This window comes from Cupressus sempervirens, chromosome 8 (genome assembly GCF_028749045.1).
Source record: "Cupressus sempervirens isolate cs-2001-9-10 chromosome 8, ASM2874904v1, whole genome shotgun sequence".
NCBI lineage: Eukaryota > Viridiplantae > Streptophyta > Pinopsida > Cupressales > Cupressaceae > Cupressus > Cupressus sempervirens.
In genome coordinates this window covers 431,327,902-431,351,529 of record NC_143125.1, presented here as the reverse complement: position 1 = coordinate 431,351,529, position 23,628 = coordinate 431,327,902, and the positions used below count along the sequence as shown (strand labels likewise).

Below are 23,628 nucleotides of genomic sequence, written 5' to 3'. Positions count from 1 at the left end.
ATGACCATAAGAATATGCACATAGTCAGTAATCACAATATACTACCCTTCAATTTTTAGATCTCGTTAGTCTCTTCCCTTGATCTCAAGAAAATAATGGTCAAACTCAATTCTCTTAACATAATCAACAATCATCGTAAAGGATTTTGTCCTAATTGGAAGCTTTGGCATTATTAGTAGGATGAACAAATTCGTTGATCTTCCTTTGATGTAGCTTTCTTGCATTACTTTTAGGAGGTGATTTTGGCAATGGAATTTTAGGCAATATAGATGTGGAAAGAGCCTTTCCTTGTATTATAGAACATGCATATGGAATCTTAGTTGAGACTTAGGAAGCAGTTTGATTTTATGCCCCATTAGTTCCCTTTTCTTGCTACTTAGACCACATGGTAGAATCTTAAGCAGTGGTGAAGATCCTTATGCTGATATATTCTCAAGGGAATTTGCAAGCATCTAGTACTTTCACCATACCATCTTTTGTTTATGGGACACTAGTGAAATCTAAACCATGGGAGGAGGTCAATGATATACCATTTCTAGTAGTTTATGTACCTTGTAAGGGTAATAGGATTGGATTTTATCCACTTGGTCAAGAAGATGTGGCAGTGCACGAAGTGATTGAATGGGGTGGTCCTTTTAGTTTACAATAGGTGGATGGGGCCTTTTCAGTGATTTTTGTTTGGTTAATGGTTATTTTTGGAAGTTAGGTTCCTTTTCTTATGTTTTATTCTTTGAATGGTTAGTCTATCATTTTCCAAGCTATAGGTTGGAACTCCCATTATGTTTATATTTTATTTTGGGTGAGGGCCCTAATAGATATCACTATGAAATCAGGAAAAAATGATCTTTTTATTTTTCAAATAATATTTATAGAAACTATTGAAGAGGAACAAAAAAATTATTTGCATTAACAACCATTTTTCATCAAGGAATGGTATATTATTCTCCATTTGAGTGTCAGAATATTCATAAGACATAGACTATCCATATAATATTAGAGATATGAAACATTGAAACATTGCAATACAAATTTTATAAAATATTTCAATTTGAACCCTGAACAAAGAATTATCATTATAAGATGTACATAAAAACATGATAAACTATATCCACCATTTCATTATTTTTTCTAGTTCAAATTATCAAAGCACACTTGCTATCAAAATGAATCACAACAAAATGACATGGTAGACAAATTGAAAGCAATATAAAATTAAGAGACCAGGTTGATGAAAGGTCTATGAAGATGATGTTCTTTGAAACCCTTTGACAAGAATAGTTGCATATCCTATGGTTGATAGAAAAGAATATAACTATCTACAAAGAAGGGAGAAAATAAGTCACATATTTGCATGGACCAGTAAGAAGTAAACTACTTCCTATAGATATATTTAATTACACTTATATTACCTTCCAAGTATATTGTATTGCATAAGGAAAAAGATACACAGTATTGAACTGCAAAAATTTTTAAAGGAACACTAAATATTTAAGTGGTTGTTTCAAAAAAATTATTTAGGAGTTAAAATTAAATGAGAGATCAAAATATTGTAAACAAAAATTACCTCCTAGATGTTATGCTAAAAGAGATAACTTGCTTAGATGTTGCAACAATGAAAGGAGCCTCAAGATTATCGGTAATGATATATTTCTAATGCATGAATCTACTATCAACATAAAATTCATCTTTTGGAATAATGTTGTAATAGTAAAAAAATTTGAACCACTCTTGGCTCTTATAGTAATCATGATTTTTGTTTCTAACTTGTTTGAAATTCCAAATGATAGTAAAATTACTAGCACTGGGAACAAAATGCCCCTCCTACTTGCAACTATCAGTGTTCAAAGAGAATTGTGCATTGTGAAACTTGTTATTTCTTGCATTATGTGAATCCACATGACTTAGTTTAAGATTCATCGGAGCTAAAATCTTGTTCCCCATTCTACTGGTAAATCCAATCTTGCTTTTCCCATCTTTATTGATGAAAATAGTACTAACAAGAATTGGGTAAGTATCAGTGGTCCCCAAAACCCACTTTCCATCATACGTAACATCCACATGGGTCATTGGTGAACTAATGTTAGTAAAATATTTTGTATCCATCCTCATTTACCTTTCACATAAATCCTAATCATCACATTAGTAGAACCAAGCTCAATACACCCATCACCTATAGTATCAAATCACTAGAATTCAGTGCCTTTTGAAAATTGATGGCCCTCTAATCCAATTCAACACAGGGATATCAATAAATTTCACATTACCATACTTGTCCCTCATTCCTACCTACATAACATGTTGCCATCCAACCCTAAGAAGATCAATGCCAAAGCATCCAATTGTTCGCCCTTGTTACTATTGGCCATATCTCTCATTATAATGGGAGTTCCATTCCTCTCAAATTTCCACTCCATGAAAAAATTCCCATGTGCTTTCAATGTCTAATTAATGAACCCTGGTAGGATGAGCCTTTTCTATAGGGGTCATTAGAAATATATTGGTCCCAACCCTCATGAGTAACGCCTTTTGAGTATCGATAAAGATGCACTTCCATAGCCTCCAAAACTCAACTCTCCCAATTTAAACTTATCCATCGAGCTCTTGCCCTAGATACCATTACACATGTTCTTCACTTCCTCAACCCTTGATTCCCTAACCAAAAAGCTATGACTCCTAGTACCCATGGAAAAACTTTGAATGCCCCCAATACCTCATCCTCTGTAGTGATCATCGACCTAGCGTTCAAAGCCCTTCTTACTTTCCTCACCACCCTCCTCCTCCACATTCTCATTTTCGTTATTTTCATGTGTATCCTCCTCTTGATCTCCCTCACAAACAAACACAATGGTAATATTGTTATCAAAGACTAACCATTAGGATTTAAGGATACCAATTTAGATCCATGCCATCATTAAAAAAATTAAAGGAGATATAAATTAATATTTAAAAAGAAAATTGGAAATAACTTATTAAGATGTATAGTTACACAAAACTATTGTGGATTCATATCAAATTTGTCTTTCCTTTAAAATTTTGGAAAGTATCTCAAATCTTGCTTTAAAAAATTAAAATTTCAAATGTTCAAGTCTTAACATCTTTAATTTTCATCTTCCACATAAATTTATCAGAATCTTCAATATATGAAAATTGTATGTGAGAATGAAAAAGTGCCCATTTTGAGGCCTTTACAATATGAAAAACATCCAAAATAGTCCAATCATCCAATATTAGAAAGACACGTAAAATACTATCTTTTACTTTAATTTTTTTATATGTTTCCTTTCCCTTATTTTCAAATCCAATCAATTCCCTTATGTTAAAACACGCAAAAGTTTCCCTCAAAACAACACTATATGACTATACTTTTCTTAATAAAATTTTGACAAAGTATAAAAATGACCAATTGTTTAGTCATTTATTTGATCAATTATTTAGTCACTTGTCTAACCTTGTGATTTTATCTAATTATCAAATTAGTCATTTATTTAGTCACTTATAAATTACAAAACATTACTAGAATTTGATCACTTTTAGTCACATGACTAAATATTTTAGTCCTATGAGTAAAAGTTCTAGTCACGAAGTCATTTATTTACCAAAATTCTACTAGTGTGTGTTGTTCATTTAAAGAGTTTCCAAGTTAAGAATATTATGTGTTGTCTACTATTTTTTACATATTTTTATTGGTTCATCTTGTATATATGCTACTCCTATTACATTTTTTTTTTGTAGGCTTTTATATACAATCTCATATGTTAGGAATCATGGAAGCTTGTGGAAGATGGAGAAATAATTCTTCATATTAATCATTATATTCCACTTTTATTGATATATGATTTTTAAGTATAAATAACAAAGATAAGATTTCTTAAAGTATAAAAGAAGATACATTTTCTTACTTGATTTGGTGAGTTGTAGTTCTTGTATTTCATTATTCTTTCCTTTTGTCTATTATTCAAGGTTCTAGTGTGGTTGTTTGAAATGGCTTGAGCTAAATAGAGTGAAAATAATATGTTGATTCCTTATATGGATTTTTTGTCAAATATTGCAAGGTAATAAAATAGTTTGTGTGGAATAGACATGTGCATTCATGATGATTCGAGAAGTACATGGTTCAAATTGGTTTGTAAAACAAAAGAGCACATGGACATAATAAATAATTCTACAATAAGTTTAGTTTGGAAGTTATTTAAAATATGATTTTGAAAGGCGAAAAAATAACTCAAAGGATCAATAGGTTGGAAATAAGTTTTTCAAAATATACAAGGAAAATAATGATGAGGAGGCTTCTTATTGCTTCTTTACAAAATCAAAAGTTATTAAGTAATATATCGTGCTTAAAATATTTTATAAAGATTTTTCCAAAAGATAAATCGAGAGGCTGAAGATGTCACACTAAAATGGAATATTAGAAGTTATTAACAATCTTACATTACAGCAATGGAGAGTTTTCTATGAAGAATCGCAATGGCTTGCCCTTAAACGCTAGGTCATAATTCAATCATTTTAAAAAACAAATGCTCCCAATGAAGATATTAAAGAGCCTTGTTTAAGGAGAGTTAGGTTGGAATCTAGTCTAACTATTGTCATTTCCTTATATTTTTTTTAGGTGAGGTTTTTGAAAGGGTTATTAATGATTTAATCTGGAATCAAGTCTAACTATTGTCATTTCCTTATATTCCTTTTAATAAGATTTTTGAAATGATTATTAAAGAATCTTTGATTTTGATTGCTTAAAAAAAGAGTTCTCAAGATTTTTTTATTATATCATTCTATTGTAATTTCCTTCTATCATAAGCTAATTTTTCAATATTTTGACAAAATCTTATATTTTTAAAATGAACACGAGCCCCACAAACCCCACCGGCCATCTTAATCAAATGTTAAGAATTGCAACATTTAGTGTGTACAAAGTGGGAAATGATGATATGACTGCCAAGTTTGGACGGTAAGAGTCATTTGATGTAGTGGAAACAGGCACACTGTAAATATATCCCTCTATTTGGTTCAAAATCTATCTTACAGCCCAATAAGAAATTGAAATATAGCTAAGGAATAATCGTAATGGAGTATGAAAGATGCGGTCGAATGAACTCACCTCCAAATGCACAAGATTAAAAGCACCCCAACTTAATGGCCTCTGGTTTGTCCCATACATGGAGGATGGGGGTACTGTTTAACAAGGATGGCGTATTACGTATATCCTCACAAACATTGTCCGGCTTTCATAAAGAGAGCAGAGCAAAGTGGCGTTGATGAAGTTGATCGTGTAGCAATTTCATGGAATTACAAGCATGGGGGTTTCCGATCAAACTTGTTGACACTGCATGTGACCTTCAATGCAGGTCAGTTCAGTTGATACCTAATTACACTTAAAATGACAAACTATTATTATTATTAGATTCTACTCAACTACTCTACCATCTGCATTGAATGTGTCTATCTGGACTCATGCAATTGCATTTACTATAATCCATTGATTCCAACAAACTCTCCTTGTTTTCAAACTAAAAACAAATGTCCTCAATTTCTAGATGGCCCGAGTCGTGACATTTTAACAGTGTTTCATATTGAATGCAGTGGGATAGAAAAAGTATGACTGGGAGAGGGACATTAAATGCTACTTGCTGTCACTGGTGTGGTCATCATCTATATTTATAAGCCTATATGCTATGCTTTCTTGTTAAAGCCCAAGGATGTCCAATTCATCATCTTTCTTGTCGTGTCAGAACAGATTTCTGATCTGACAAGAGATTCATATTTGCTTACAGTGAGGCGGGTTCCTTGAAATAATCGAATTGAGTTTTGAGGCAGATTCAAAGAACTCAAAATGCAGGGACTTCAGGGTTTCTATGCTGCCTTTGTATTTGGTGTTTTCATGTTGGGCAGAAGAGGAGAAGTATCAGCAATGCTTTCTATGCAATACTATGAAAAGACATGCCCAGGTGTGGAGCAGATGGTAATGAACACCATCTCTTCTCTCTCTCTTGCCGATCCTACCACTCCCCCTGCATTGCTTCGCCTCATCTTCCATGACTGTCAAGTGCAAGTAAGTTTCTCTCATTTCACTTTCGCCTCACTTGTTAGAATTCTTCATCTTTTCTTATGGTGTGGGAAAATCAATTGCATGTGGTGCCCAATTGGTGGAGGTTTAGGTTGTCGTGAGGTTAAGATCACTGAGATGATTTATAAATGTCATCTTAAATATTACACACTCATTAAGTTTGGAAAAAGAAATCAGTTTTACTATTTAACACTTTTAAGATAGAAATCAAATCTTAGTGTGTTATATTTAAGCTCTTTTATGTTGATCTATTTGGCTTATAACTAGTAGATGTGAGATTAGGTTTTAAAAATATATTTAAAGTTTTGATTTGTTAATAGTATTTATTTCTGCTTGTAAATTTATTAACAAGCGAAATTAATTGCATATAATACTCTTATTCAATTAGTTGGAGTTTGAGAGCTTCTATAGTTGAAAGGAGATCACCATTTTCATTCAAGGATGATTAGAGCCCTTGAATGCACATTTTGAAAAATGTGTAAAGACTATTTTATACAAACAATAATATTAGACTATTCATAAAAGGAATTAGTATTAGAAGACCCCACTAATATTATCTATTAGGATCTCCTTACTGATCTCTTATGACTTAAACATCATAAATCCAATCTTGATTTTTAGACTGAAAGTGATAAATAGTCAAAGAGAAAAAGATTAGATTAGAATCAATTTATTTATCTTGTACTAATTTTTTTATTTTATTTAATAGTTCAATTGTAAGATAGGATATTAAAATTATAAATTAGAAAATTTTAAGAAAAAATAATAGTATAAAATATGATTATTAAAATATAAAAATTTAATATATGACTATTAACATACAATCAACCTAGAAACAACACATAGATTATGGCCTATTGTTGAATAAGGTGGGATCACCTGACCAATTGATATCTCTTATATAAGGACGTTTGTTCGTGTTTGGTGCAGGGGTGCGATGCATCAATACTGTTGGACAGCGAGAGAGGACTGACGTCGGAGTTAGTCGCAGGCAAAAACTTCGGTATTCGAAAGCTGAACGCCATTGACAGATTGAAATCGGCAGTAGAAAGTGCATGCCCGGGAACGGTGTCATGCGCAGACCTCATTGCCTTAGCTGCTCGAGACTCAATTCGAATAGCAGGCGGACCCTCCATTCCCATCCCTCTCGGAAGAAGAGACTCTGTCACCGCCAACAATGTCATGGCCGATACACTTCTCCCCACTGCCGCCATTTCTGTTGATTCCATGCTCCAACTCTTTGCTCACAACGGAATGAACGTCGAAGAAGCCGTGGCCATACTAGGTGAGCGAAAGATTAATTATTATATGTTATGATTAATTATTATTTATTAAGTTCAAATGGACTCCAATCCAAGACCTCTCCCATAAAAGACTCACAATTTCTATTATAGACTCTTCCCTACAGAATGTCTTGATTGAATAAAATACATATTTTGCAGGGGCGCATACAATTGGAGTGGGGCATTGCGTGAACGTGGTGGATAGACTGTACCCACAGAGCGATGCTCATCTGGGAGTAATGTACGCCAGCTTTCTGAGAGTGAACTGCCCAACGAGTGTACCGCTCACCAACCTGACCTTCATTGCCAATGACATTACAAACTTCCGTTTTGACAACCAGTATTACAGAGACTTGACGAATGGGAGGGGCCTCTTCTCTATCGATTCTGCCATTGCCACTCACCCTAGAACTGCCCAAGCTGTCCTTCGGTTTGCCTCTGATGAGAATTATTTCTTCCAGGTCTTCTCCCAGGCTTTCATTAAGCTTTCTACCTCCGGAGTTCTCACCGGAAATCAGGGCCAGATTCGCAACAATTGTCACTTGGTTAATTAGAATTCATGGCAATTATTAGATACTCTGCACCTTCATCCTCGTGTGCGGAGAAATAATGGGGCTCCATCAGACTTTAAGACTTATACTGGAGCAATACGTGGACATAAATGTGATGGATAGTATTTAAAATATGTATAGACTAAGGAATAAGACTGTCTATAAAACTTGTCATTATTGGGGAAATAAAACCAATGAAGGCAATATTGTTCCAACCACTCAAGTGTTATTTACTATTTTAATTTTAAAAAGATGGGGAGGCTTTCATTTAGACGATCTCAATCTACCTCTAAATTTTACTATTTTATTATTTTATATTAATAAGTATTAAATTAAAGATGCATCATTAAACAATAGTCTGAAGGGCATAGAGTTATCAATAGATTAGAGATCAAAAGGTCAATTACTTAAGCAAATTCAAACTCAATACCTCTTACATGAGAGGCTCACAAGTGACCATTACATTGTAGACTCTTGCCTTACACATTGTATAATTAATTATTTTTTATCAAATTAATTATTTTTTACCTTTCTTTTAGCACCATATATAACTAGTTAATGTTTTATCATTACTAATTGATTAACCAATTCCACCAATAAATGTATCCACACATAATTATTGATCATTTTCTCCCAAATTTTATAAAATATTGGAAGTGTTAATAAATATTTAAAATTATTTACATAGAATTTTAATATATGATCTTATTATTAGAATAATATGGTGGGAGTAGAGCTAAACAATAGGAGTTCTTATAATCATGAATTCTAATTATTTTTTATCTTTTTTTGTATTCAATAAAAAAAAAAATCCTAAATTAATGTTTTATTTTATAATTGTGATTCAAGTTGTGTATTTAGTAAAGGAGTCCTAAAAGAGAAAAAGAAAACCTTATATTTTAAACATACTTAAGATTTCATGCCAATCTACTCAAAATAGTCAACTAAATAAAGTTGAAAAAAATGGATTAATTTAAAAATGTGCATATGAGTAAATTTGTGAGGTGTCAACATTGTGAGTATTTGTTTCTTTTGAAGCTAGAAAAGAAATGGGCATTTAATAAGATCTAGCTAATAATGACATCTCTACTTTCTCACACCAAAATTTGTTTAATAAGAAAAAATAACAAAGAGCTTAAAAAGTGGGGAGGGCGTGTAGCAAAAAAAATGAGATTACATATTTCATAAGATTTGATGACTATTTTAATGATAGTATATGTGCCATATTCATTATAGTGTACTAAGGCCATTGTAAAATATAGCTAATGGGGTTTCATCTATGAAGATCTAAAACTATTCTATCAAATATAGTCTACATCCATGAAGCGAAAGCATGCCACATTTGTGAGTCTTATCATTACTTACATAAAGCTTAGACTACTCTACCATAACCAATCTATCTAAGCTTTTGGCTTAAAGTATCAAATTAAATCGAATATGTATTATATGATGTCATCTTTACAATTTATATATTATAGTTTCCAAAGACTAAATTCTTCATTGAGACCGCTTGATAGAATTGTTAAAATGTTTTAATTGATATGACATGGCTCCTCTGATAGTTTTGATAGAGAGCAAGTCATTTTCTTTTCACAAATTTCTTCATATGAAGATATGCTTTTGTTAGAAATGCTTTAGAATAACTAAGAGGGGCTGGGGTGTTGGGGGGTGAATTAGTTATTCAAGGTCCAAATGTCCTAATAAAACTTTTTGACTAATAATTCTGAGCTCATCCAAACTAACCATGCATCCAAGCTACTTAGTTATTTTAGCAAGTTATTGAAAAATCAACATGCAAGAATAAGACATGAAAGATCAACACATAACACAATGATTTACGTGGAAACCCAATTTGAGAAAAATCACCAATAACATGCTACTCCTTTCTCACTCTTTTGAAGTGATGCCCTGATAAAGGCTAGAAAGCACACTGTTAAATGTGACCCTGTTAAAAGATTTCAACCACCCTGTTAGAAGTGGGCCTAGTTAAAGGACTTTAGAACATTCACTTGGAATGTCACCCTATTAAAGGATTTACAACATGGTTGTTAAACCAAACTAAGTCCATAGGATTTTCCCTAATTAATACAATTACTAGAGAATAGCAATAAGGGCTTTTGATATGACACAACTCAAAACATAACTTGTAGATTTTAGATCTTAATTCAACTCACAAATTTGCTTGGCCTTTAGTCTCTGCACCTATGATGGCTTTTCCTCCTTTCAATTTTTGTCTCCTCGAGTCTTCATGCTAGTTGTGCCAATGCAATCACCTCTATGGTCACCTATCAAAGAAGAGTTTATGTACTCTATTCCTCCCTCTTAATGCCTTCTCCTTGACACCACACACTCTCTCCAACCACTCTTGCTTCTTGACCTGTAACTCCTTAAATAGAAGTCTAGAATACTTTTCCTACTCTAATCTTCCCACTCTTATTCTAGATTCATATCTTCCCCTTATCTTGTTTCTTCTAGAAACATCTTCCGGAATCTACCTAAATTCATCCAAAAATGGTTAACCTAAAAATCTGTGCCACTAGCTCAACATCCTTATCTTCTATCTAGTTCACAAAATTCAAGGTAACAAACTTGTCAACTCAAATTTGGCGAATCTTTGACTTTTCAAATAATGCAGCAGCTTGGCACTATTGAATTTCTAATGCTGGACACATACTATGTTACTAGGCATCAACTAAGATTTTTTGATGCTTGGCACCTACTATGGATTCACGTGGCATCAACTATTTTTTTGATGCTCAGCACCTCCTACTAGCTCGGCACCTGAACTTGCTTGACACCTTTTGTCTCACTTGGAACACACCATATTTTACATTTTCTTGGCACTTACTGATATTTTCTCGGCATGAACTAACTTTCTCAGCACCCACTAATGAATTTAGTCAAGCTTTGCAGACAGCTTTATTACAACTTTTTCTTCTAGAGTTTCTAAGTCTAGCCAACCTCTGTATCTTCAAGTGTATTATCAATACATCATTTTATCATTTTCTTAACTGATCCTTGTACTTCATTATAAAACCATAACTCAACCTTTCCCTTAGGTGCTTTTGTTACATCTTATTGATTAAATCCTCCTCATCAATCAACTAAGTGATAGTACTTGGATCGTATAAGAAATTGTCATTCCAGCAAATAACAAGTTTGACATCAGTGATAAAATAATGATCGAAAACATTCTTTACCAACAATCTCCCTTCTTATCAACATTCTCCCTTCTTTAATAGTGATCTTTTCAATCAGATTTTAACAATCTCCCTCTTTGGCATTGATGGAAAACCAAACTAATCAACCAAGTTACCAAAATACTAACTAGGTTAAAACAATAAGTCAAATGCCAAAAAGAAAACATTCTATTCAGAAACTTTGAATTTCTTATGACTCCTTCTAAATTCTGAATTCTATAAGCAACTTTTTCTTTCAAAGTATTATGGATATCTCTTTTTGCTGATGTATAGTATCCTCCTTTTTGTTCTACTCCTCTCTAATCTATTATCCTAACTAATTCCTATGTTTCTTCTTCTCCCTCTTAGCTATTATTTCTTTTCTCCTTCCTTTCTACTATTTCTCCCTCTACAAATTTGATCCTATAGATTTGAGATCAGTTTTTGCTATTTCTCCCTCTTTGACAACAATGTCAAAGACATATTGTTTCAACATCTTATCGTGCAAGTGTAGCATTTGCAAGAACTTCAATTTCTCTCTCTGTCACCTTGCCTATGACTGACTTAGAATTTTAGTACTTTAATTACTTTTGGAAAAACCTAAAGTAAGTATCCTCTACATCAATTTATATCATTTTAACAATCAACTCATTTGATGCATGATAGTATTGTTGTTACTCAAATAGCCTTGGATAGGGGTATCACCCCTAACTTACCTCTAAGATGCTCAAATGCATCTTTAGGTAATGGTTTTGTGAAGATGTCAGCAATTTGTTCCTTTGAATTGACATATTCCATCTTCACTTGTTTGTCTTCCACCATTTCTCTTGCATAGTGATACTTAATTACAATGTGCTTTGTTTTGGCATGCATCACATGATTCTTTGATATGTTGATGGAACTTGTGTTATCACAATAAAGTATCACAGGTTCAGTTATTTCTTCCTTCATACCTTTCAACATATGCTTATCCATACAATATTGGTACAGTTGATAGTAGTAGCAACATACTCAGCTTTAGTTGTGGACTGTGAGGTACAACTTTGCTTTTTGCTAGTCTAAGTGACTAATCTTCTATCTAAGAAGAATGCTCCTCTAGGGTACTTTTTTTGTCATCAATATTACTTCCCCAATCTGCATCAATGTAGGAATTTAACATTTTTTGATTTACTTCAGCTGACTCATCATTCTTGGATAACTTATATCCTATTACCATTGGTGTACTAACTAATTTTGAATCCTCTAAGCCAAAAATTTTAAGTATCTCCTTGATATATTTTGATTGAGTGACAAATGTGCCATGTTTCAGTTGATGTACTTGCAATCAAACAAATAATTTGATTTCCCCAAACGTTGACATCTCAAACTCAGGTTTCATCTTATCAGCAAAATCTTTGCATAGTGCATCTTTTCCTCCAAATATTATATTGTCAACAAATATTTTAGATATCAAAATGTCTTTACCTTTTTCTACCTTGATATACAAGTTTTTGTTGTCATCTATTTTCTCAAATCCTATCTTTGCTAGATACTTGTGTAATCTCTCATACCATGCTCTAGGCACTTGTTTCAAACCATAAAGTGCTTTGTGCAATTTAACCATATCCTTGTTGTCATCAAAAAATGTCTTTGATTTTTCTATGTAGACTTCCTCTTCTAGTATACCATTTAGAAAAGTAGACTTTACATCCATTTACTAGACTTTAAAACCTTTGTAAGCAGCATATGCAAGTAAAGTTCTTACTCCTTCCATCCTTGCAATAGGGGCATATGTTTCCCCATAGTCCAGTCCTTCTTCTTGTGCATAACCTTTATAGACTAGTCTTTCCTTGTTTCTTGTGATCTCACCATTCTCATCTAGCTTGTTCCTAAACACCCACTTGGTACCAATCACATTCTTATCAGTTGGTCTTATAACTAAAATCTAGGTTGTGTTCTTCTCTATCTGCTCAATTTCTTCTTCCGTAGGTTTACACTAGTCATCATCTTGTAGTGCATCTTTCACTATTTTGGGTTCAATCTTGCTCAATAGACATGATTCATTTCTTAGTCTATTCCTTTTCATTGGTCTAGCTTCCTTGTCACGAATGATTTGTTTAGTAGGGTGATGTCTTCTCACATACTTTGATAGCCTTGGTTTTGTCCTTGTTTCCATGTTTGATCTTTCAGTTTCAGAGTCACTATGCACATTTCTTTCAAGTAACTCAACATCTCTTTCATGTGTACTAATTTCAAAATTAGAATGTGCATTTTCTTCATTCTACAACTTGGCTTCTGAATGCAACTTGGCATTCACTGGTTGTGACTTGGCTAATACTGAAACTTGTTTTTGATTCTCAACTTGATTGGCATCTTCTTCTCCGGTAGGCATTCCTTTATAAAAGTATACAAAGGATTTGTACTCTTCTGGTTTCTTGATGGATTCATCAACTTGAACTTATGTGTGCTCATCAAAGTTTACATTTTCACTCTCTACAATTTTGTTAGTGTTAGCATTTAAACACTTACATACTTTACTTCTAGTGGAGTATCCAAGGAATATGCTTTCATCACTTTTTGCATCAAACTTGCCATTTTTAGAATCTTTAAGAATATAGCATGTACAACCAAACACTTTGAAATTTTTTACATTGGGTGAGTGACCATACCATAATTCAAAAGGTGTTGCATTTGTACCTTTCTTAATTTGTAGTTGATTCAGGGTGTAGATAGTTGTACTTACAGCTTCTCTCTAGTACTTTAGAAAAACATTCTTCTCCATCATTATGATCTGGCATAGTCAATCACTAATCTATTCCTTCTCTTTGCAATTCCATTCTGTGGAGGAGTTCTTGGTGCTGATGCTTATCTCTTAATTTCTTTATCATTGCAAAATGTTTCAAATTATTTTGATGTGAACTCTCATCCTCTATCTGATCTCAGGCACTTCATACTCTTCCCTGTTTCCTTCTCAACCTTGGCCAAGTACCACTTAAACATTTGAAATGCACCAAATTTTTGTTTTAAAAACATAACAGTCATCATCTTAGAGTAGTCATCAACAAACAACATTATATATGTGTCTCCTTTGTAAGTTTGCACTTCTATTGGTCCACATAAACTAGTATGGACTAACTCTAGTACTTATTTGGAAGTGTAAGTTTTGCTTTTGAAACTTGACTTGGTCATCTTTCCTAGCTGACACTGTTTGCACATTCTATTGTCAAGCTTCTTTAGTTTGGGAAAGCCTCTAAGTTTCTTTATTTTGTTGATGCTAATTAGACTATCAAAGTTGACACAATAGAGTCTTTTATGCCATAGCCACACATCATCAAATTTTATAATAAGGTAGGCTACATCTTTCATATCTAGGTAAAATAAATTACTCCTAGTTTGGTCTCCTTTTCCTATCATATTTCCATCAGTGTCATAGATTTTGGTAGTTTTTTTTCCAAATTCTACTTTGCATCCTACATTGCTTAGTTGTGACACACTTAGTAGATTGTAATTCAACCCTTCAACATAATATGCATTATCACATGAAATTTTCACTGTAACCTTATTGAAACCTTTTCCTTTGATTAGACATGGAGCATCAATTCCAAATCTAACATTATTTCCATCATACTGAGTTAAGGTAGCAAACTTACTTTTGTCTCATGTTATGTGATGTGACCACCCACTGTCTATGATCCACTTGTCATTTTTGTTTACATAAGTTTTTATTGTTGTTGGGCCTCATCTTCATCTGACTCATCCTTCATGGCTACATAGATTACCTCATCATTATTTTCATCAAAATTCTCTTCTTCAACGATGTAGCAATTTTTGCCTATCTTTGTAATCTTTGTTATCATCTTCTCTTCTGTTCTTGTGCTTGTTGCCTACTCTTTCATTCTTTTTCTATGTGCACCTTGTAGTAATATGTCCTACTTCATTGCAATTAAAACAAATGATAAGCAACTTACCTTTGAATTTACCTTTGCCTCTATGAAATCTTCTAGCCAACAATGCTTCCAATTGTTCCATGTCTTCTTCATCTATTCTGTTGTCACTGGATGCATATTTTTTCTTTCTTTCTTTCTTCTTTGGTTTCACTTCTTCAGTATCTTTCAGAAATAGCTTGGCCTTCAAAGAAGATTCAACATTCTAGGGTCTATAGTTATCAAAGTTGGATGACTCAAATGCAGTAAGTCTTCCCATTATACCTTTAAGAGTTAGCTTATTTCCTAGTACACATCTTAACTCTTGGATGGCTAATCCTCTAATAGCATAGATGGGGAGAAAGGTTCTTAAGAATTTTCTATTGATAGTGTCATCATCTAAATGACCACCCAAACTTCTTATTGTACTTACTACTTCCTTTATTCTAGAGGCATACTGAGCAATTTTCTCACCTTCTTCCATTCTCATGTCATCAAACTTTCCTCTAAGGCTTTCTCTTTTTTCTCTTTGAAAATTTTGATCTCCTCCATAAATATTTGTCAAGGCTTTCCACATCTTGAATACAATATCACATCCCCTTGATTTCATCAAATTCAACATAGTTGAGGATAGAGGCAATCTCTAACATTTCTTGACTGTGCTCCTTCTTTTTATTCAAACCTTCTGCTCCTTTTTATTCAAACCTTCTACAGTAGGGACTCTAGTTGGATCAACATGTTCCACTACAATTGAGGCTTGTGCATGATCACCTATTGATCCAAGGTGCAGCTTCATTAGACTTTGTCATGCAGCAAAGTTATCTTAGTTAAGCTTTGGAACTTCTCTCTTGGGCATCTTGATCTTTCTGCTTCTAGTACCTTTAAACCAAATCAGCAGATGGCTCTAATACCAATTGTTAGAAATGTTTTAGAATAACAAAGAGGGGGGGGGGGGGGGGGGGGGGGGCGTGAATTATTTATTCAAGGTCTAGATGTCCTAATAAAAAAATTTCACTAATAATAGTGAGCTCATCAAAACTAACCATGCATCCAAGCTACTTAGTTATTTTAGTGAGTTACTAAAAAATCAACATGCAAGAATAAGACATGAAAGATCAACACATAACACAATGATTTATGTGAAAACCCAATTTGGGAAAAACCACTAGTAACACTCTACTCCTTTCTCACTCTTATAAAGTGATGCCTTGTTAAAGGCTACAAACCACACTATTAAATGTGGCCCTATTAAAAAATTTCAACCACCCTATTAGAAGTGGGCCTAGTTAAAGGACTTTAGAACATTCACTTGGAATGTCACCCTATTAAAGGATTTACAACATGGTTGTTAGACCAACTTAAGTCTATAGGATTTTCCCTAACTGATACAATTACTAAAGAGTAACAATAAGGGCTTTTGATCTAATACAAGGGTGATCCCACAATAATGGGTTCCACTTTTTGACCAATTTTGACACTGAAATCAATATTTTTGCAACAAATGTCACGTTCAAGTGACTATATCTCCAAAATTATAAATAATTTCAAGATGACATAAACTAGTGATTTTGAGTACTTTGTTCCTACTTTGTAACCATATTTTTTAATCTTAAAAAAAAAAATTATTTATGTCAATTTTTTTTATCTACTCCAAAAAGTGGTACATAATAAAATTCAATATTTTAAAAAGTGACAGTCCGTTTGACACACATAACTTTTTTTCTAGAAATGATAATGAAGTAATTCTTTCGATGTTAGATTTTTAACATCAATATCCAGAGGATGCATTTGGTTTGATTTATTTTGGTTGAATATGTTGGGCCCATTTGCCGTTGCACCAAAAGCCATGACTATTAGTGAACATGGAACATCACATAATTAACCACCTATGGGTAGGGGAGCGCATCGCATCACCCAACAATCTCCCCCTCGACGCGCATACCAGGTGCTTACGCGAGTCAGGAAGGCACCGGAGAGATTTGAACCCATGACCAGGCCAAAACCAGGCTCTGATACCAATTGTTGGGCCCATTTGCCGTTGCACCAAAAGCCATGACTATTAGTGAACATGGAACACCACATAATTAACCACCTGTGGGCAGGGGAGCGTGTCGCATCACCCAACAGAATATTGTATAGTTTATGAAGTTTTGAAGTGACATGAACTGTAATTTAGACATACGTTCCGTTTGATACACATAATTTGAAGTCAATTTATCATAAACCATTTTTTTTTTTTTAATAGAAAGGCATCTCAATAAGCCAATGCCTCCATATTTTTCAAAAAAAAATTGACCTAATTTACTAATTTTTTCGAGGTGTCAAAGTCGGGTTATGTTCAATCGGTAATGAACCTATAATGAGTTAAACTCATATTTGAAAGTCTTAATGATTAAATTATGTAATAAAATTATAGTCGTTGGAAAGCTTGCTCCAAGCAACACATTTTGACATTTTTTATTTTATATTAGGATATCATTCTCCTACATTTATGGGAGTCAAAAGAGCAAAAAAATAAAATGAAAAAAAGGTTGAAATTTTTGTGATTTTGCATGTTCGTGCGAACATGGCATTCGCACGAACACGTTTACCATGTTCACGTAAACATATGTTCGTGTGAACATACAAATCATGTTTGCGCAAACATATTTATCACATATGTTTGCGCGAACATGATTAAAAAAAAAATTCGCATGAACACAATAAGTGTGTTCGTGCTAACATATGGTAAACTCAATTTCTCATTTTGCAATTTTTTTCATTTTTGTTCGTCCCACTAAAGTGGAACCCATTATTGTGAGTTTACCCACAACTCACAACATAACTTATGGATTTTAGATCTTAATTCAGCTCACAAATTTTCTTGGCCTTCAGTCTCTGCACCTTTGATAGCTTGTCTTTCTTTCAACCTTTGTCTCCTTGAGTATCCATGCTTGTTGTGCCAATGCAATCACCTCTGTGGTCACCTATCGAAGAAGAGTCTCTGTACTATGTTCCTATCTCTCGATGCCTTCTCCTTGACACCACACACTCTCTCTAATCACTCTTGCTTCTTGACCTCTAACTCCTTAAATAGAAGTATGGAATAATTTTTCCACTCTTATTTTAGATTTGAATGGATTAGGTAAGATACAATGTATCTTCCCCTTATCTTGTTTCTTCTAGAAACATCTTCTAGAATCCACCTGAATTCACCCAAAAATGGTTAACCTAAAATTCTATGCCACCAGCTCAACATCCTTATCTTCCATCTAGTTCACAAAATTCAAGGTAACAAACTTGTTGGCTAAGATTTGGTGAATCTTTCACTTTTCAAATATTGCAGGAGCTCGACACTATTGAATTTTTGATGCTCGGCACATACTATGTTACTCAACATCAACTAAGTTTTTCTAATGCTCTGCACCTTCTGTGGATTCACTCGACATCAACTAAATTTTTTGGATGCTCTGCACCTACTACTAGCTCGGCACCTGAACTTGCTCGACATATTTTGTCTTACTCGACACACACTAGATTTTATATTTTCTTGGCACTTACTGATAATCTACTCGACATGAACTAACTTTCTTGGCACCCACTAATGAATTTAGTCAAGCTTTGTTACAAGTTATTCTTCTAGAGTTACTAAGTGTGGCCAACATCTGTATCTTCAAGTATATTATCAATAGATCATTTTACCATTGTCTTAATAGATCCTTGTACTTCATTAAAAAACCATAACTCAACCTTTCCCTTAGGTGTTTTTGCTACATCTTATTGATTAAATCCTCCTCATTAATCAACTAAGTGATAGTACTTGGATCTCATAAGTAATTGTCATTCCAGAAAATAGTAGGGTTGACATCAGTGACAAAATGATGATTGGAAAAGTAAAGATACATGGTAATTTTGTTATTCAACATTTAAAATATAACACATTTCATAATTAACTTCCTATTCTCCATCATTTGCTTACATACATTTAATCATTAAACCTTAAAATTTGCATGTTACTAACCTTCCTAGCAAGATCAGTTTAAGCATTTGAATCACAATGTAATTCTATTTTCTATCATAATAATGAAGTACCAATTAAACATCCATTAATTCATCGACTATGCCAATTAATTCCTAATACGGATCATAATGGAAAATCACAAGGTAAATATCTTCAGATAAGTAGCAAAATTTATTGTCCATCAAGTATCAAAATATATGTCGAGATATCTCATCCTAATTCACAAAATAAAAATATAGTATCTATGTTATGATGGGATGGGTGACGCCTCACATCCTCCCAACCTATGCATGAAATTCTTCCTGTAGTTTATAAAAAAGATAGGGGTACTGTGCTCTCATATGTGTTGCATTCTCCCATGATGTTGTGACCTCATCATAATAGTCCCACTAGACTCTAACCTGCTCCAACTTTCTCCCTCAAAGTGAGAGGGTCCACCGAGCCAATATGCGAATGGGCTCCAAGGCTATCTATCCATCTGAGTCCATCTACAAGGCATCCTAATCTATGAGGTGAGAATCATCATAAAAATACTTTTACAATACTGAAACATAAAATACATTGTGGATATGAGACAGGCTAAGTGGCAAGGTTAGATGATAGGTGACTGATCGTATCTACTCCAAAATCTTGAAGGGTCCAACAAAATGAGTTGCTAACTTAGAGCCCTTTCCATAACGAATTGGACTCTTATGAGGTTGCACCCTCAAGAATACTCTATCACCCACCATGTACTCTCTATCTATCCTCTTAGCATCTGCATACTTCTTCTATCTATCCTAGGCCTCTCTAAGTCATTTCCTAATCTGTGTCACCTATTATTCCATGTCCTTGACCAACTATGGTCCAATGGATACTCTATCCTCAATCCTATCCTAGCTTAAGAGTGTCCTGCAAGGTCTACCATACAAGGCTTGGTAGGGTGGCATACCAATGGAAGAATGATGCCCATTATTGTAGGAAAACTCAGCAAGATGTAAGTATTCCTCCCACTTAACTTAGTTATCCATCACATACATCCGCAACATATCCTCTAAAATTTTACTAACCCTCTCTACCTATCCATCTGTTTGAGGATGATAAGCAGTGCTGAAGTTGAGGCTGGTGCCCAATGCTACTTGTAATTCCCTCCAAAAGGATGATGTAAACAACTAATCTCTATGTGAGATGATCTTATGAGGAATGTCATGCATTCTTGAAATGTCTCGCAAGAACACCTATGCAACTACAAGGGCAGTGAAGCTAGTCTAAATCAGTGAAAAATGGGCAACTTTGGTCAAGGTGTCAACTTTCACCATGATGGCATTGTGGCAATAAGAAGACATTAGAAGACCAACAATGAAATCCTTGGAGATAGTGTTCCACTTCCACTTTGGTATCTCATGGGCTTGCAAGAGTCCACCTGGATGTCCATGTTCTTCCTTAACCCTCTGACACTCAAGACATCTTCTGCAATATTAGCAATTTGCATCCTCATACCTGGCCAATGATATAGTTGTCTTAAGTTGGCATGGAGTTTCTTAACTCTAGGATGCATTGCATATGGTGCTCGATGAGCCTCTAGAATAATGAACTCATGCAAGTCTCTTATGGAGGGTACATAGATGCACCCTTTATTGTTGAAATTATGATATATTTGTCATCAGTGACAACACTTATTCGATTATAAATGCTTATCGAGCTCATCACCTAGTCTACAGTTCACATTGAGCATTCAGCAGTTACCTTATAAACTCCATAGGTAAATAGTTGATACCGAGCATTCTTTGGAAATCGAGCATATGGGCAATTCAACAATATTTACCAAGTTCATAGTGGTTACCAAGCATAACAGTGTTCTCCAAGCAGTTAGTGGTTACTGAGCAGAACAATGTTCCCCAAGCAGTCAGTGCTCACCGAGTCATCAAAAGAACTTAGTGTTTACCGAGTGATCAAGGTAAACAAAGAACTTAGTGTTTATTGAGTGATCAAGGTAAACAAAGAACTTAGTGTTTACCGAGTGATCAAGGTAAACAAAGAACTTAGTGCTTACCGAGTGATCAAGGTAAACAAAAAACTTAGTGTTTATCGAGTGACCAAGGTAAATGAAGGAATCAGTGACTACCCAATAATTAAGGTAAATGAAGGAGCAGTATTTACCAAGTGAAGAAGGTTATCAATGGATTCAGTTTTTACCGAGTGACACAATATTCACCGAGTCACCAATGGTTACCAAGTTCCAAGCTACTTAGAATAATTAGTAAGGACCATGCCTCTACTCTTAGCGAGTGCATGATGATGCAGTGTATTGTAGTGGATGCCGAGTATCAGAAGGTCACCGAGTTAGTTTGTGGAACCCGAGTTTTCTACCACCTAGCCGACTCAGTAATACTTGTTCACTTGCATTTGGTCAACCTTGCCAGTGTAAATATTGGATTGGTATATATCAGGTGAAATGATGAGATGCTAAGAGTAGCTGATTGTGATGTGTTGCAATAATTTGAGAAGAGAGAAAGCGAATCACTAGCAAAACAGAGGAATACAGCAAGGTCAACATTGATACAGAAAGGATATATATGTCACATCAGGTGATCAAAGCACAAGGATCTTATCACAAATCAGTTGCAATCAGATCCACTGCTTCATCCTAATAGGTGAATCAATTTTCTAAATCCTTTAACAAGGTAGACTTAACAGTCTTTTGTAAATCTCCTAACAGAGTGCATACTTCATTGTATGTTTGTAAATCCTTTAACAAGGTGGATCTAGCAATCCTACTTGCTCCTAACAAGGCAGATCATCAGAAGTGATCATTGTAAGCCTTAACCGGCCAACTTTATACTGCAGTATTGAAGTTTTGTGGGTATCATCCCCACCCCAGTTTTACTTTCTAATTGGAAGGTTTCCGGGTCACCAAATCTGTGTGTTCATGTGTTACAAATGTTTATCATTTCATGCATAAAGTAGTTTAAATGGATGAATGGTAAAAATATCATTATGCAAAATTGAGTTAAAGTTTTAGAGTTACTGATTCACCCCTCCCCTCTCAGTAACCTTGTTAGTCTTGATTATTTCCAACAATTGGTATCAGAGCTTTGTGGTTCTCAGGATAAAAGTTTGACAGCTTGAGCAAAGATCAAGGACAATGGAGATATTCAGACTTGACAAATCTATTGAGAATGAAAAACTAGATCTGGAAATGGCCATGACTCAATTCAATGATGATCCAGTGGACAATTTTAGTGAAAATTGAAGTGTCTTCAAATCTCCAAATTTTTGCACCATTAGAAAGATCTCAGTATCCTGATTCTAACGCAACTTGAACGGAGCGAAAAGGAGTCTGTTTGTGCAAGTTATGTGTGTTCAAAGTTTTGGTCAACAAGCAAACCAGAGGGCTAGATAAGAGGCAAACTCAGACCATCTCGAAAGTGGTCAACAATGGGTTTCAAAACAAAGAGCTCGTTGAGAGCTTTCCGACGGTGTTTGTTTCATCAAAAACGGAGCCCGTATGTGGAAGTTATGCCATTTTAAAGTTCAAAGTAAGAGATGAATATTGATGGTGTCATTATGATGTCAGCAAAGTGACAAGGCAGCATCAAGTTATCAACATTTGACAAGTGGCATCTCAAAGGAAGCTTTTTTTTTCCAAAAAATGATAGCTCATGGTCGGATTTGAACTCTTAACCCATTGCCTCCAAAACTAATCACTTAACCACTCAACCAAGCATGGATTTTGAAACTTGTGGGCGGCAATTTATTTTTAAACATTGGCTAGAGCCAATTTTAAACAAAGGAGGCCACCGGCAGGGTTGGAACCCCCGACCGGCGGTTACTATAAAAATTCATGAGTCGTTGCGCTATTTTAGCGCTTAAGGATTATTCTGCACCGGATTTAATTTATCCTTTTAACCGCTGCCAACCTTATATGTAAATAAGGTTAATTTGTTAATTTGTTATCCTAAAATTAACATGAAGCCAAATCTTTAAAAATGGCTAAAGGGTATTTTCGAGGGGTGATTGTTAAAAGGCCCTATTTTTATATTTTATGGTTTTAGCCTAATTATGGCTAATTTTTATGTATAAAAAGGGGGTATTAGGCCTTTTGACAAGGCATTCAGATGGTGAGAACAAGAGAATGTTTAAGAGATTTTTGAAGACTATTCTGCACGTCGAGGGCATGCTATGTTGATGTGTTTAAGGGAATAAGTCTTGGTGCATTTGTAATTGATTTTGGAGAATAATCGGATCGATCGTACTCTATTGGAGCCAACCCGGAGACGTAGTCACATTTGTGGCGAACTCCAAAATCAAACTCTGTTTGCATCTTCTTATCTTCTCTCTCAATTCTGTTTCTCATCTTAAGTTTTGATTTCATTGATAGTAAATGAATTCAGACTTCCGCTAAGTTGTGATTTATTTAATTTGATTTTATTAAGCATTCATTACTGCAAATAGTCTAGATCTATTCATCAGATCAAGTGGTATCAGAGCCCAGTTGACTATTATTGCAGTTGTTTTTTTTGAATGCTAACAAGATCCAGGATTCAGAAGGGTAAAGGCAAGCTTGAAGAATTTAATCCTGAGATTGGGAAGCGAAGAACATTTTCGAAGATGTCTATTTCTGGAATGGAGGTTCCTAATGAGATCAGTGAGCAGGAGTTTCGAAGAGC

At 34.3% G+C, this 23,628-nt stretch overlaps 1 protein-coding gene and 1 pseudogene across 1 annotated transcript; one reads left to right on the top strand and one right to left on the bottom strand.

Annotated features, from left to right (window-relative positions):
- Positions 1–1,560: 1,560 nt before the first annotated feature.
- Positions 1,561–5,158, bottom strand: LOC149543082 (protein CYPRO4 pseudogene; annotated as a pseudogene).
- A 672-nt stretch (positions 5,159–5,830) lies between these two features.
- On the top strand, positions 5,831–7,901 carry LOC149543081 (Peroxidase family protein). Its single transcript, XM_089796245.1, has 3 exons — positions 5,831–6,049; positions 6,995–7,349; positions 7,507–7,901. Exons 1-3 carry the CDS (start codon positions 5,831–5,833, stop codon positions 7,899–7,901), a joined length of 969 nt encoding a protein of 322 aa, XP_089652371.1.
- The last annotated feature ends 15,727 nt before the right edge of the window (positions 7,902–23,628 follow it).

Coding starts and splice junctions, on each gene's coding strand:
- LOC149543081 (XM_089796245.1), top strand. CDS start 5,831: ATGCAGGGACTTCAGGGTTTCTATGCTGCCTTTGTATTTGGTGTTTTC. Junction 6,050..6,994: donor TCCATGACTGTCAAGTGCAA/GTAAGTTTCTCT, acceptor TGTTTGGTGCAG/GGGTGCGATGCATCAATACT. Junction 7,350..7,506: donor AGAAGCCGTGGCCATACTAG/GTGAGCGAAAGA, acceptor CATATTTTGCAG/GGGCGCATACAATTGGAGTG.